The following is a 14,905-nucleotide window of genomic DNA, read 5'->3' as shown; positions in this document are numbered from 1 at the left end:
GTGCGGGGCCGCGCCGCCCGCCGAGCCCCCCGCGCGCGCCCCCCGCGCCCCTCCACCCCGGCTCGGGGCGCGCCGAGCTCGCCCCGCAGGTGCCGGTCGCCTCGGGCGGAGCGGGGCACGGTCCCGCCGCCCTCGCGCCGCCTCCGCGGGCGCCCCACGGCCCCGAACCCGCGCGTGGAGCCGGGGCGCGGCGGCAGCGCCGGCGGCGGCCGCAAGGGGGCGCCCTGCGGGGCCGCGCGCCGCTTCCGGGAGCGGCGGAGCCATGGCGGCGGCGGCGGTGCTGCGGCGGTTGGGCCGAGCGGGTCCGCGGGCCGTCACAGGGTGCGGGGCGGGCTGCGGGCTGCGGGCTGCGGGCTGCGGGCTCGGCCGGCTCCGTGGGGCGGCGGGGGTCCCGGTGCGGGCGCAGCGGGCTGAGCCGCCGCCGGTCCCGCAGGGCGCCGCGCCGCGGGCACCGCCTGACGCCGTCGGACGACGAGATGTACCAGCGGACGCGGGTGACGGTGCTGCAGCCCGAGAGCCCCAACAGCGCCTTCATCGAGGGCTACAGCAGCCGCGGGTTCAGCATCAGCGGCAGCGTGGTGGTCGGGCCCTGCGCCGTGCTGCCCCGCGCCATCCTCCAGTGGAACGTGAGTGCGGGAGCGGGCAGGGCGCGGGGATGCGCTGGGGGGCCGGGCCGCCCCGCTGAGCGCCGCGCTGTGCCCGCAGGTCGGATCGCATCGCGACATCTCGCTGCAGAGCCTGGCGCTGTTCCGTCTGCTGGAGCCGCGGATCGGTACGGCACGGGGCGGGGAAACGGGGACGGGGATCGGGATGGGACCCGGGGCTCCCTCCGGGCGCCGGGGCAGCGCAGGAGCCTGCCTGCCGCTGTGCCACCTCTGCGCCTCGTTGCAGAGATCCTGGTGCTGGGCACGGGGGACAGAGTGGAGCAGCTGCATCCCACCGTGCTGAGGCAGATGCGGCTGTGCGGGATTGCCGTGGAGGTGCAGGACACGGTGAGGAGGGGTCCCGCCCCGTGGCTGCCGTCCCTCTCCACGCGATGACCCGTTGCGCCGTCCCTCTCCTTTCGCAGCCCAACGCGTGTGCCACCTTCAACTTCCTGACGAGCGAGAAGCGTCTGACGGCCGCCGGCCTCATCCCCCCGCAGGGCACCTACACGGGGCTCCCGGCCCTGCCCTCTGCCACGGACTGAGTGCCTCTGCCCTCTCCCACCCGCAGCGCCGGGGCTGCCCCGCGCCGAGCGCCGCTGCAGCAGGCGAAGAAACGCTGCAGGATGGGCAGTCGGAGCCCAGCTGCTGGCTCAGTGCTGCCTCTCGGTTGTGGAGTGCTGTACGGCCCTGCTTGGGGGCTGCACAAGGAGAATACACATAAAACAGAAGTACAAAGCAATCACGGAGTGGTTAACGCTCAGCAAAGGTGGGCTGTGATGAGCTATTAGGCTTGGTGTGCTCACCACCCTGCAGAGCTGGCCACGGGCTGTGGATCGAGGGCAGCAGCTCCTTGGATTGGGCATGAGGCGTCAGGGCTGCCTCCTGGAAGCAGCACCTCGCCTGCCCCAGGCTCTCCTCTGGGGTTTGTGGCTCCCTGCTGAATCCCAAGCTGCTGCAGGATGTTGTGGTGCTTCCCCACCTCCCTGCGGGTGAATGAGTGCTTGGCTGCCATGTAATTCCAGGTCCTGGTTTTAGCATCTGCAAATCTAATTTGACATCACTGTGCTACAGAGGTGTGTTTTCAGGCAGTGTTAGCGACAGAAGTGCTGTTGTTCACTACACACCTATATGCAGGAGCAGTGCTTGTCTTTAGCTAGGGGCAGGGTGTTGATCTAGATGTAAAGTATCTTCAGCACCCAGTGCTGTGCTGCAAGCTATCCTGGCCAGGCAAGGGTTGTTTCTGTGGGCAGTCATGTAGAAAAGCAAACTTCTGCAGCATTCATAAGCCCACAGGCTGTCGTTTGATTGTGAGCCCATGTTTGAGTTCATTGTCCATGTGCCTTCCAGGAAACAACCGGCTCGTTCCGCCCCTGCAAACACTCCAGTGCCGTGGGCTCCCATGGCAGCCTCCAGCCTGGGCTGCTGCTTGGGCTGCAGCAGAGTGCCTGCAAGTGGGAGGTGTTCTGGGATGTGTTTGGGGGAGGCCACCGAGAGGAGAAATACTGTGTTGTTGAGAGCACCAAGCATGCAAACACAGGGCAGTTCAGTGTGCTTGCTCAGGTGCACGCCTGTCTGCATGCATGTGCACAAGCACCTGCATGTTTGTCACCTCACCAGCTAACTGCTGCCTCACTGCTGGCTCTGGCAGCTCCTCACAGTGGCTGATGGTGATACACATTTGTTTTCTTGCACGAGCCAGTTTGGTTTGCTAACACGAGCTGCCTTAGCCATAAGGCACTCACTGAAGGGGCTGTCACTTCCTCCTTTTCCCCGACACACCTCCCCTTTTGGGGCCATCAGCTCCCCTGCTGGCAGCATGGTGTAAGATCCAGCACTTGTCAGTAAAACTCCTGGAGCTGTGAGAGCCTCCAGGACTTCCAGTCACTAAAAACAAAACAAAACAAAACAAACACAACCAACCAAAACAAAAAAAATCCACATCTCTTCACCTCTCCTCAGCCTGTTTCTGCACTCTTGAGAGCATGCAGGCAGAGGACAGCAGCAAAAGATGAGAATAAGAGGGCAGGACAGAGGGAAGTGCTGACTGGACGCACCAACTACACATCTTTTCCTCTTTTATTGTAAAACACAGCCAACACATACGAGACTCCAGGCACCAGCCCAGGAGCACGGTCCCTGGGTGGCCCATGGACCCTCGAAGGTGGGGATAAAGCAGCCAACAGATACAGGGAGCTCCAGGCAGCCCACAGAGAAATGGCACTTCTGCAGCATGAGCAGCTCCCATTGGGGGTAGCGTGAGGCCAAGTGGCACAATGACAGACACAGAGGGGCCTCTTTCAGAAGAGACGTTTCTCATACCTGTGAGAACAAAAGCAACACAGCCCTTTTACTGAGCTGTCTGACCCCAAGAAGGGGCCACAATGCAGCTAGGAGCAGCTGCCAGCCAGGAGCACTTACGAATGGAGGCCGTGAACCCCTCCTTCCACCTGGGCAGATGTTGTCCTCTTCTCAAACTTCAGCTCTCCCGAGTACATCATGGCTCTGAGGAGGAAGGACAGGCAGTCACTTGCCAGCCAGAGCCCAGGGCAGAGTGCTCTGACATGTGTTCAGCCAGAGCAGCTGGAATGAGGCAGGCAGCGATTCCTCCAGGTGCGGTCAGAGCGACCTTTGCTTTGCTCCTCAGAGCCAGGTAACCCCACGATGCTTCAGGCCCAGCCAACAGAAAGTTCATGAGAAGCCATGCTCCTGCACCTCTGGAGCTGGCAGATGTACCACCCGGTGCCTAACGGAGACGAGGGCTACAGCAAGGCAGCAGCTTGGACACAGCCTGCCCAGAGACCCCATGGCCTAACCTAAGCACAAGTGCAGGTGAGCACTCACCGGACTTGGGTCAGGCTCTTGGCACCAATATCCTGACAGGAATGCTGGATCCCAGCAATCAGGTATGGAATGAACTTGTGGATAGAGCCTTTGTCCTGCACTGCGCCAGAGACCCCCTGGGCCACTTTGATTTTGTCTGTCTCGCTGCATGGGAGCAGAAATGAGAAAATTTGTGAGTCAGAGATCCCAACAACTTGATCTGCTGCCCCAGAGCACCATCTCTTACCTGAAATACCGGTTCTGGCTACCCAAGTTCTTGTCCATGGCATCTAGTGAGCCCATGCCACGGTATTTCTTCAGCCTAATTCCATCTGAGAAGAAGTACTCGCCTGGGGCCTCCGTGGTGGCAGCCAGGAGAGAGCCCATCATCACTAGTGCAAGAAATCACCAAGGGCAGCAAGTCAGCAGCAGGAAGGCTGTGGCTGCCAAAATCCTCAGTGACAGCACACAGCTCCTGAACCGTGCTGGTCCCTTGTGCTCACAGCCTTCTGCAGGCACACGCTCTTGTGCCAAATCTGATGCCATAAGGAGCCACACGTGGCACTCCGTGCACAACTCAGCTGCTCTGTGCTCTGCTCACCTGTGGAAGCACCAAGTGCGAGGGCCTTGGCGATGTGTCCAACTGTTTGAATCCCTCCATCTGCAATCACTGGGACACCAAACCTCCTGGCATATTCGGACACCTTGTACACAGCCGTGGCCTGGGGGCGGCCGCACGCCAGCACTACAGGTGGGGAGAGAGCAGGAAGAGAGTCAGCTCCCACACAGCACTGCTTCCCCACCCCAGCAGGCCCTTTAGGCTTCCAGCACACACATGCCCCAGTACTCAGGAACCCACAAATCCCTGGGGGCTCCTTCCCTGGGCCGAGTTGCAAAAGAAGCACACGTCTGGAGATACCTGCTGGGACATCCTCGTGGCCCTCAGCTCTGCAGGCTGGGGATGATCTTGGGACTGGGCCCTTTGATGGAATGCCTGGGATGAGCCAAGGCTCGTGGCTCATAGCGGGCAGACAGGGAGCTTGGGAAGGAAGTGGAGTGGACTACAAATGCTCCTCTCTTGAGCATCCCTAGCATGGGCCATGTCCCACTGCCCGCCCCTTTCTAGCAGTGCCAGACCCCTTCTCTGTATACCCAGCAGCTGTCTGCTGTGCCTCCTGTGTGGAGAGGCAGCTGGCTGGGAGACAGTCAATATGCATAGCTAGGTATAGATATGTTGTTAGATACTTACACACCTGCATTACCACACACACACACACACAAACATGCAGCAGTGGAAAAGGAAGTGGGCAGGATGATCAGATAGCTCACAGGAAATAATTTCTGTTCCTGCCCTGCAATGCAGCCAGGATTTTGTCACTTTTAGCTGCCCCGTAGGAGGGAAGTTATTAGCTCCAGATTTACCTGCACTTCCCAGTCGCTAGCAGTTAGAGGCTTTCCACTGAACTTGGAAGGCTTGAGGGAAAATCAGCACAGGGCATGTCTTGTAACACATTTGTCAGCTGCAGGCATGCAAGTATGCCATAAGCTTCTTTCACCAAGGCTTCCTCACAATTAACCGGAAGCCTTTTTGCCAGTCACAGTTAGTCTGATACAGCAGATAAGATTATGGACATGCATGATTAGTACTTCAGAGTGCAAACTCCAGATGTGGTTTAGCCTGCTGGCAGCAGCACTGGCAGCACACCTCCCTGGCAGATCTGCCAAGGCCGAGAGGCTTTTCCCAGGGCTCAGCACCAGCTGCTGAGAGAGGGAAGCCAGGTAGAGGTCATGAAGGAACTGATTTGAATGGAACAAAACTGCATTAAGCTCGGGCTCAGCCAGCCAGGGAGGTCTGCCAGGTCCAACATGAATGCTGTTAGTCTTAAAGAGATGGTCTCACTTGGTAGCATGCCACTAAAGGCCATATTGAGGCTGCAAGGGAAGAGCTCAATGGAAAGAAACAAGTCATTTGGGAGGGCCTAAAGCCTGACACCTATAGGATCATGCCAGGAAAAAGAGCCTGCAAAAACTTCCCACCAGCAACCAGAGACCAGCCCTTTAAGGCTCGGGGCTCCTGGGAGCATCACGCCGTTCCCAATGTCCCAGGGCCCAGCACCACAGATTCCAAGTGCAAGGCTTCAAGGCTTCCAAAGCAGGGTTCAGAGCACACACACACCAAGTAGTCAGGGTGAGGGTTTGTCTTTTTTTAGTGTATCTGCAAAAGGTGGCCCTAAAAGATCAACCGCTAGAGAAAACCTTCCAGGATCTTCAACAGAAACCTCTTTCCCATCGAGGTGTTTCAAAACAGAAAGAAGGGGCAAAAACCAAGGGTTACCATGGCTGTCTGCTCAATCCATCAGAGAAGTACAGAGCCAAGCTGCACCCTGTGCTGGGCAGGAGTGAGCCTCTTCTCTCCCCACAAGAATCAGGCATTAGTGGGGAGAGATGTGCTTCTGATACACAGCTGTAACATGCTGTTACGTCCCTTTGTAACCCTGGGGGAGTCAGCTTCAAGTCAAGCTCAGCCAGTGCAGAACTTCCCCACAACCGGGCCCAGATTTGGAGCAGGACTGAGGACTGCTCAGGAATCATCTCCCAGGGCTGGACTACCAGGTGCTTGCCTGGCCAAGGATCCAGCCAGGAGGCTCAGCCAGGCTCCTGAACTGGCTTTTGGCCTGAATGCCCCTTATTTTGACAGTTCAGACCCTGCTTTAGGAATTCAGAAAGGCTTCTCCGCTTCAATTTCAGATTAAAAACCAGTATCCAAAGCCACAAAACCCCAAGTGCATCTACAGCTAAATTATTCTCAAACAAGCAGTAGGGCCATGTGCAGCCAAATAAGGGTCCTGCTTCAAGACACATAATTAGGGTTGGGAACAGGGCAAGTGACTTACTATAGGTGCCCGTGACAGTAGAAGGGCATTTGGGGCTGTGGGACTTTAGGTCTGGAGGGATCTTTGGAGCAGCTAAACAAAAACAAACACATATATTTTAGAGACAGAAGAACAGCAGCAGAACAAAGGACCCCAGCAGTGACCTGCTACTAGGCAGAGCATACGGTGTGGGACAGAGCTGACCTTGCAAATCCTGCCTACTCTGAGCTAAGCCACAGGCCAGTTCCAAGCCAGCCAGGCTGGCTGTGCACAGCGCATGCTCACCCTACCCCAGCAGCCATCCAGGAAGGTAAACCCATCAATCCCCAGAACCAAAGCTCTTGCCGTAACAGGGCCAAAAGCCTGGGGAGCTGCATTTAAAGAGCTTAGCAACCCTGTCTGCTGCAAAGTGGCATGTTCTTGTCCTTCCCCCAAGCCAGCACCCAACCCAACCTCCTGTAGCACCCCCAGAGATGTTCACCACACTGCAGAGCAAAGCGTGCCTTGGTCAGTTCTCTGCCTTGGGGCAGAGCAGGACACGCACATCTCGGTTCTGCTCCTGCTGTAGGAGCATCAGCCCAATGCTGGCTGTGAGGCACAGAATCCCTGCAGCCACAGCTGCCCAGCAGGCAAAGCAAAAACACAGTCCAGGTCCAGGGCAGTTCGGATGTTCCACATTGGAACTGGCAGAGCACTAACACAACATCTCCATCTGTCAGCCATCTCCTCTGGCAAGGACTGAGGAGCAAAGCAGAGGCTGTGCTCGCAGGCTGCAGTGCCGCACCACCCCCTGTGCACCTCATCTGTCAGAATCAGAACATGAGGACTGAGCCTGGCCACAAAGCAGTCTCTTCCAGGCGTTAGGGACTCTCCCTCTGCGCCTCTTAGCTAAGGGTGACACTGCCCCAGCACAAGCTTCCACTAACTGCAGAGACAATAGCCAGAAACCCTTCTTCAGCCTGGAAACTGCAGGAAGGCACAGAGCCCAGCAGACCAAAACTCAACCACCACGCACACTAGTGCCAGAAGGAAGGGGAGCACAGACAGCCCAGTGCATTAACCCACTGCCACTGCTGCTTCTGTCAGCACACAAGAGAGAGCAGAGAAGCCCCTCTTGCTGCCGGGCTGCCTGCCAAGCCCACCCTGCCCCATGCCAGTGGCTCCCTTGGGCAAAGCCGCACGTGCCACACCTGCTCTACTCAGTCTCAGTCAGTACTGGGAAATGCCTTTGCTGCTGCTGCAACCTCAAAGGTTTGACCCCAGTGATGAGAGTGTCCTGGGCAAAGGGGGTGGAAGACTCTTGCTGTGAGACACAGCTGTTACGATGGGAGAAGTTTGTCCCGGCTGCTCTGCTTTCAGCAGAATACCTCTACTGACCAGATGTCTTCAGTCTATTTGGGAGACAGCTGATCTCTCTCACCTTCCTGCGTGATGCAGATGGAGCCACTGCCCATCCCGACTCTCAGGGCATCAACCCCTGCGTCAATGAGGTTCTTGGCCTGAGCAGCGGTCACAACTGTGGGGAGCAGAAACTCATTTGAAGAGAGAGAAGCATATTTGTGCATGATGCTGCTCTGCCCTGGTGCTTGCCCCTGTGGCTGCAAACTTCCCCTATCCAGGGCTTCAGCTGGACTCTTGTGCCAGAGCCACCTGCCCGCTGCTACCTGCAAAAGCAGGAGTTAAGGGTCCCAGCCATGCTCAGTAGATGAGATGACATTGGTTCATCAGGTCCTTATACCCAAGGGCCGAGGTAGCAGGGCACTACATAATGCCAAACACTCTCTGGGCCACACCGAGCAGTGAGGGCAGAGCACAGGTTAAGAGCAGCACCAGTGACACGCTAACCAGGTAACAAGAGGGACTGCTGTACTTTGTAGTCAAAAGGCAGAGAAAGTCCCCACTGGACTGTCTCATAAAGCAATATTCATTATTATTAACCAAAAATTTTAAAACAGTGTGCAAAAGAGGGTAACATGTAATGGGCTACCAAGTACTGCAGAGCACTGTGCTGCAGAACAAAGGTTTCAGAAATACCTGCAACAGTGGCAGCAGCGGGATACTGCTCAGCATCTCCAGAGTGGTGCTGCTCTGTTCCACAAGTCAGATGAAACCATTAAGTTCAGACATTTACCAACAGGTTCATTTCACATTGCTTTCAGACATAGGATTTAAATACTGGCTAGTCCTGCGTGGGGCCAGGAGTTGGATTTGGTGATCCTTGCAGGCCCCTTCTAACTCAAGCTATCCTATGACTCTATTATTTCATTCATGTCCCTGCAGCCCCCTCTATGTCTAAGAGAGCAAACATACGTTAGAAACAAGAACTCTTCAACACATGCCTACCATTTCCTCCAATAACTTGTAGGCTGGGGTATTTCTCCTTAATATATTTAATCATATTGATCTGGAAGATGGAGTTCCCCTGAGAGGAATCCTGCAACAGAAAGAAAACCAATTTCAACTGGAATTTCTGTAAAAGAGTGTAAGTACAGCTCTGGAAGAACCTCAGATCTTCACTCTGCTTACAGAGATCTCTGCTGAACGTGCTAAGTGGGCAGAATAACACCCCAAACTGAGCACAGAACCAGAGCAGAAGCTGCTATCAAGACAGTAACGTACCTCCCTGTGCAAGGCAGTTTATCAGAAAGACTTCAGTAATATCCTTCCCACTTCAATCCCACAGCTCCCCTCCTTATCACCGGTAGGCAACAAGCAGCACATCTGTCTGCACTAAGAACCAGCTACTCTACCAACAGGACACGGTTTGCCTTGTCTCAGACTGCAGGTGAAACAGAAAGGCGGGAGGAATGCATCTCTCTCTATTATGCAGCAGAACAGCCCAAATACCAGATGTCAACCACCTCAAGATCAGGCCATGCTGACTGTCAGTGACCCAGGCAGCTGACAGTGCCTGTTAAACATTTCCAGCTGCAGCACAGCTCAGCCATGCCCTCAGAGCACAGCAGACCTGCAGGCTAACAATCGATGAGAAAAAACGTGGAAACACCAGCACTGACTATTGTGCCTGAAAGCTTTAAGAGCAGAGGCGGAGCACCTTGAGAGTATCTGCCATGCTGCTGTTTCACTGCCAAGGGATCTTCAAATCAGATCCTCAGCCCACCCCAGTCTCTCCAGCCTGCAGCAGCTCACCAGCACAACCGCATCCACACCAGCCTGCACAAGGAGGTCCAGCCGGTACTTGTCATCTTCGTGTGTCCCGATAGCAGCACCACACAGCAGCTGCTTCTTGGAGTCCTTAGAAGCCAGAGGGTAGTCCCGGTTCTTCTTGAGATCAGTGCGGGCAATTATTGCCACCAGCTCATCATCCTCGTTAACAATTGGCAGCTTGCCTTGAGAGAAACAGAGAACATTCCTGCAGACAGACAGCAGCCCGGAGCCATGTGGCAGGGCAGCAGCAGAAGGCACTGGTACAAGGTGCTGACCCAGAGCTGCATTATCAAACCTGTCTTGGCTTACAACAGATACCCCCTGCATCCTGGCAATATGTTTAGCACAACCAATGATAAGGCAAACATCCAGTGTATGTAAACAGGCTGCTCAGTATTAACCTCCCTCCCTCCTCCTTTCTGTTGCCCGGGTGCAGGCACACCCATTAACAGGGTGATCATGGCCATCAGCATTATCAAAGCCCAGCTGCTGGGCTGCCAGGATGAACTGACTAAGTGGGACTGAGGACAGAACTGCAGCTGGATAGCAAACCCCACTATTTCCTTCCCAAGGGCCAGGGACGTTTTCCACCATCAGCTGCTTCCTCAGAGGAGCGAGTGGCTCACGTTCTTTTAGGTACAGTCAGAGTGGATTACAACTACTGAACTCGACCTGATCTGTAGAGGGCCCAAATGACTGAAAAATCTGTGTAACAGAGAATTCTAGGAGTTCAAGTCAAACTATCAAACCCTAACGGAGCTGAACTGGGTGCCAAAACACAACGGCCAGGATACAAAATAGAAGAGGTGTGGCAGGACAGCCAGGCATTCTGGTTGCCACTGGGTTGCCCCCAACTTCAAACAGATCTGGGATGAACACACGTGAACTCCATCCCCTGGCACAGGGCTCGGGACACTCTCCCTGCTGTCCTTCCTTGTGGCACATGGCCTTTCCATGGTCCACCCACTCACAAATGATGTGCTCACATTCTCCCCTTGCTCCTCCCAGACCTGCGCTCCCACCGCTCTGCTGCATCACAGACATTCACACGTACCTTTTTTACTTCTTTGCAGAATTTCATTTGCTTCTTTCAACATGACACCATCTGGGGCCACTACCAGATCCTCCCGCTTTGTCATGATCTGGTGGGAGGGAGAAGACAGAAAGTCATAAGAACTCCTTCGCAGTGATCTGAAAATACTGAGCCCTTCTGCCCACGTTAAATGCTCCACAGCGCAGTGGGAGTGCTCTGCAGACAAAGGATCCCACAGCACAGCAACACACCTCCAGCAACACACAGGAACAGCCTCCAATGCTCCCCATGTGAGCAGCAGCCAGATGGGATCTGTCACATTCAGCCCCCAAACCCATTGGTGCAGTGAATACAAGAGTTGGCAGAGGGCCTCAGCAAGCCAAGGGAGAGCACCTGCAAGCAACAACTCTCAGATGACCCTCTGTAAGATGTCACCCAAACCAACAGCCTCCTCTTTAATAGGGCACAGGCAAAGAAAGGCTGGAGATGCTTCCAGAACTGCTTGCTGCTCTGGCAGAAATGCCGTGCCCAGCCCTTTGTGCAGCCAGCAGCCCCAGCACACAGCTCTGCAAGGGCTCTGCTCAGAATAGCGAGCTGCTGGGAAGGTCACTGGGGCAAAGGAGTCACTCGAATCCAAACAAACATGTTCACCCACGCTCACTATGACAAACAAACATCAAAACACAGCAGAAAAGCAAGGGGCAACGGGCACAGCTGGAACGCAGGCGTATTTGATGTGGGATATGGAAAACAGCTTTCACCGTGACTGTGGCCAAACACCAGAAGAGCAGCTGAGAAGCAGTCAGACCTCCGTCCCTTGGAGACAGACAGCCCCGAGCAACCTGCAGCAGCTGAACAACAAGCAGAGGGCTGGGGAGACCACCCAGCCCCTTCCCACCCCAGTGATCCCAAAGGTCACATGTGATGTTCTCACAAAAGGTTACTCAGGAAGGCCAGGTTAAGCTAAAAAGGAAGAGTGAACCTCAAGGAAGGTCAATTAGTTGCATGCGAAAGAAATGATAAAATACTTTAGCTATTTATACCATAAGAACAGACATTTTGCATCAGGGAGGATATTCAGCCTGCCTACATCCACCTAAAATCCTGTCTCTGACAAAATCTACCTCTCAGAAAAAGCCTGAAACATCACAGAAACATCCGGTGGGACCCACAAGAAACCCTTGTGTTTAACTGGATAGCACCAAATGGGCTGGCAAGACCACTGCTGGGCTGCAAACATGGCAAGATCTAGGAGACCATTCATTGCCTTCACCAACAGCAGTGAGCTTCCAACTCCACAATGCTGAACGAGCCACACAAAGCATGAGCAGAGGTTCTCTTCAGGTTCTTCTGAATGGGTCAGCATTGCATCAAAGGGCCATGCACGCTTTTAGAACCTGCTCCTGTTGCAGGACTCTTGTTACGGGTATTTATAGGAGATTTAAAAGCGAACAAGGATGAGCATGTGACAACAAGTTTGTTCACCAAGAGCTAATAATAGTCCTGAGCCAAGAGCAGTGACTGGCCCCGAGGCACCGCTGGTGGAACCCACCGTGGTGTACAGTTACACAGCTCAAGTGACACAAACAGCCAACCTAAAAGGAATCAACACCAGCATTGCAGAGAACGTGTTCTTGCAAGAAGGAAGTCTGAGTGTGCAGCGTTATAAAAGGCAACTTATTCATCTTCATGCTCAGAGTGTTATTCTAAAAAAGTAAGTAGTCAAGATGAGGCATGAAGAGAAAGGCAGGCCAGGAAAGGAAGGCTGGAAGGCTTGCTGGGCACAGGACAGTTGCTGCAACCCCAGCCCACACCAGAATGGGACAGCAGCAGCAAGCAAGAACACTGGGAACTCCTGCACCAACAGAAAGCACCAGCTGCAGAGAGGATGGTTTTCAGAATGCAGGAGGAAGTAAATGCAGGAGATGCTCAGCCCTAGACAAGACTGACTTGGCAGAGCTAACATAGAGACTGCTACCTCCTGCTGACACAGCCTCTCACAGCCAAGCTCTGATCCTTCCCCTTTGCACAAGGGTTTCCTAGCATAACACTCACATCTAGCAGGTGCTCACCTCGCCCAGGGGCAAGTCGTGCTCTGATTCCTTTAGGAAGTCAATGTCTCGAGATGAGATGATGCCAACCAGCTTGCCCCCCATCTTCCCGTTGTCTGTAATGGGAATCCCACAGAATCCATGACGAGCTTTGGCTTCAAACACATCTCGCACTCTGTCGTTGGGGCTCAGCACTACAGGGTCTGTGATGAATCCTTGCTCGTATTTCTGAAAAGAGAGAGGCTCAGCAGATAGGCTGAGCAACACCTGGCAGACAGTGTCCAGGCACAAAGGTCTGCAGCCTCCCAGCCTGGCCAGATGCTCATCACCAGGATGCAAAACAGCACTAAATCTCACTCAGATAGCATTAGATTTGAAGGAGTTCCCAGTCCGACCTCCTGGTTGAAATTAAGGGCAACATCCCCACCCACATTTTAAAACCCACACTGAGCTCAACATAACGTACGACAAAAGCATGACGTTTGTGCAGGCAACCACACCAGCACCACCACTCTGAAAAGATCCAGCACACATTGCAATCTCATTCTTGCAGCTGCAGCTCCTTTCCCAGCTCTCCAGCAGGCTGGGAGGTCTCCAGACCTAAACCATCCCACAGGTCCGTGTGGCCACGTGCAAGGTGCTGCAATGCGTCGGGGCAATCCTTGCTCCGCCACCCACCCCAAACACCCTGCTGCTCACCTTCACCTTCCGCACCTCGTTGGCCTGGAACTCAGGGGTGCAGTTATGGTGGATGAAGCCGATTCCCCCTGTGAGCTGAAAACACAGAGGCAGATGAGAGCTGTGGGTGAAGGGGTACGGCCCCTCCCTAAAGGGCCGCGGGTGGATGCGGAGAGGACCCTCCCGAAGGGACTGACAGATGGATGCGGAGAGGCCCTTCCCTATGGGGGCGCCAGGAGGATGCGCAGCGCTGCCTGGGGCACAGCAGCCCGGGGATCAGGGCACAGGATCGGCCCCTCCCGCTGCTCTAGAGGGCGACGGGGAGAAGCAGATTGCTCGCAGGAGCTCCAGAGGGCTCTCAGGTGCCCGAGAGGCCCACGCCACGCTGCCCCCAGCATCCCCCGGGGCGGCGGCGCGGCGCAGTGCGGGCAGGGCAGGGCGGGCACTCACCGCCATGGCGATGGCCATGCCGGCCTCGGTCACCGTGTCCATGGGCGAGGAGACGAGCGGAGTCTTCAGGGTGATCCGCTTGGTCAGCGCCGAGGTCAGGTCCTGCGTGCCGGGAGAGCGGCTGTGAGCGGCGCGGGCCCCCCCGGCCCCCATCCCGCCCCCCGGCACTCACCACCTGGTCCGCCGTGAAGTCGATGTACCCGGGCAGGATGAGAAAATCGCTGCGGGAACGAAAAGGAGAGGCCTCAGCGCCGGGCCCGACGCCCTTCCCGCGCCCCCCGCCCCGCGGCCCCGCTCCCTCACTTGTAGGTGAGCCCATCGCCGCAGCTGAAGAGCTGCTGCGCCGTCAGCCCGTCGTCGGGCACGTAGCCGGTGCCGCCGCTGATGAGGTAGTCCGCCATGCCGCCCCGCGCCGCCCGCTCCGCCCCGCCCGCCCGCACACGCGGCCCTACGGCGGCCGGCAGGGATCGCGCGGCGCCGCCCCCAGCGCGGCGAGAGCGCGGCCTGCCCGGCGCGACGGAACGCCACGTGACGTAGCGCCGCGTGCCGTGACGTAACGCGGCGCCGCGCTGCTGGCCGTAGCGCTTCCCGCCCTGCCAGAAGCGGTCACCGCTGTGCACCGGCGGGGGTCCGCTGAGCCCAGGGGCGCGGCGTTACCTGCTCTGCTGGTCCCGTAACCGCAGGCGCTGGGCCAGAGGGAGAGCGGCTCGCGTGCCGTCTGTTAGAGGAGGGCACGGAGCTGCTCAGGGCTGTGGACTCCTCTGCTCTGAAGGCAGGCTGAGGGAGCTGGGCTTCTGCAGCTGGGAGAAGAGAAGGCTGCGGGGAGACCTCGTGGCCTTCCAGCACCTGAAGGGAGCTTACAGGCGGGAGGGGGACCGGCTTCTTACAGGGACACAGAGTGGCAGGACAAGGGGGAATGGCTTTAAAATAGAAGAGGGGAGATTCGGGTTAAATGTTAAGGAGAAATTCTGTACTCAGAGGGCGGTGAGGCAGTGGCACAGCTGCCCAGAGCTGTGGGTGCCCATCCCTGGAGGTGCTCAAGGCCGTGGATGGGGCCCTGGGCAGCCTGAGCTGGTGGGGGCAGCCAGCCCACGGCACGGGGTTGGAGCTGGGTGGGCTTTAAGGTCCCCTCCAACCTGAGCCATTCTGTGATTCTGATTATAAAGGATGGTGCTAGCAAAGGTT

At 56.3% G+C, this 14,905-nt stretch overlaps 2 protein-coding genes across 3 annotated transcripts; one reads left to right on the top strand and one right to left on the bottom strand.

The window, feature by feature from the left end:
* The first annotated feature begins 235 nt into the window (after positions 1–235).
* On the top strand, positions 236–1,386 carry NDUFAF3 (NADH:ubiquinone oxidoreductase complex assembly factor 3). The gene is made up of 5 exons (XM_031606663.2): positions 236–321; positions 434–626; positions 706–772; positions 892–992; positions 1,070–1,386. The coding sequence occupies exons 1-5, from the start codon at positions 263–265 to the stop codon at positions 1,187–1,189; spliced, it is 540 nt and encodes a 179-aa protein (XP_031462523.2). The 5' UTR covers positions 236–262; the 3' UTR covers positions 1,190–1,386.
* A 1,319-nt stretch (positions 1,387–2,705) lies between these two features.
* IMPDH2 (inosine monophosphate dehydrogenase 2) lies at positions 2,706–14,183 on the bottom strand. 2 transcript variants are annotated; one of them, XM_090148303.1, is made up of 15 exons: positions 14,024–14,183; positions 13,893–13,941; positions 13,721–13,822; positions 13,292–13,366; positions 12,614–12,820; positions 10,563–10,650; positions 9,491–9,690; positions 8,684–8,774; positions 7,761–7,856; positions 6,362–6,433; positions 4,069–4,212; positions 3,715–3,859; positions 3,489–3,632; positions 3,066–3,149; positions 2,706–2,966 (listed from the first exon to the last, which is right to left on the bottom strand). In XM_090148303.1, the coding sequence occupies exons 1-15, from the start codon at positions 14,119–14,121 to the stop codon at positions 2,945–2,947; spliced, it is 1,617 nt and encodes a 538-aa protein (XP_090004429.1). In that variant the 5' UTR covers positions 14,122–14,183; the 3' UTR covers positions 2,706–2,944. The 2 variants fall into 2 exon arrangements, with proteins under 2 accessions (XP_090004429.1, XP_031462510.1); XM_031606650.2 differs by lacking the exon at positions 6,362–6,433.
* Between the last annotated feature and the right edge of the window lie 722 nt (positions 14,184–14,905).

Source organism: Phasianus colchicus, chromosome 11, assembly GCF_987193195.1.
Source record: "Phasianus colchicus chromosome 11, bPhaCol1.hap1.1, whole genome shotgun sequence".
Lineage (NCBI taxonomy): Eukaryota > Metazoa > Chordata > Aves > Galliformes > Phasianidae > Phasianus > Phasianus colchicus.
This window is presented reverse-complemented; position numbering and strand designations above follow the sequence as displayed.

Coding starts and splice junctions, on each gene's coding strand:
- NDUFAF3 (XM_031606663.2), top strand. CDS start 263: ATGGCGGCGGCGGCGGTGCTGCGGCGGTTGGGCCGAGCGGGTCCGCGG. Junction 322..433: donor GGTCCGCGGGCCGTCACAGG/GTGCGGGGCGGG, acceptor CCGGTCCCGCAG/GGCGCCGCGCCGCGGGCACC. Junction 993..1,069: donor CCGTGGAGGTGCAGGACACG/GTGAGGAGGGGT, acceptor CTCCTTTCGCAG/CCCAACGCGTGTGCCACCTT.
- IMPDH2 (XM_090148303.1), bottom strand. CDS start 14,121: ATGGCGGACTACCTCATCAGCGGCGGCACCGGCTACGTGCCCGACGAC. Junction 13,367..13,720: donor GCATGGCCATCGCCATGGCG/GTGAGTGCCCGC, acceptor CTGTGTTTTCAG/CTCACAGGGGGAATCGGCTT. Junction 3,150..3,488: donor AAGAGCCTGACCCAAGTCCG/GTGAGTGCTCAC, acceptor CTTCCTCCTCAG/AGCCATGATGTACTCGGGAG.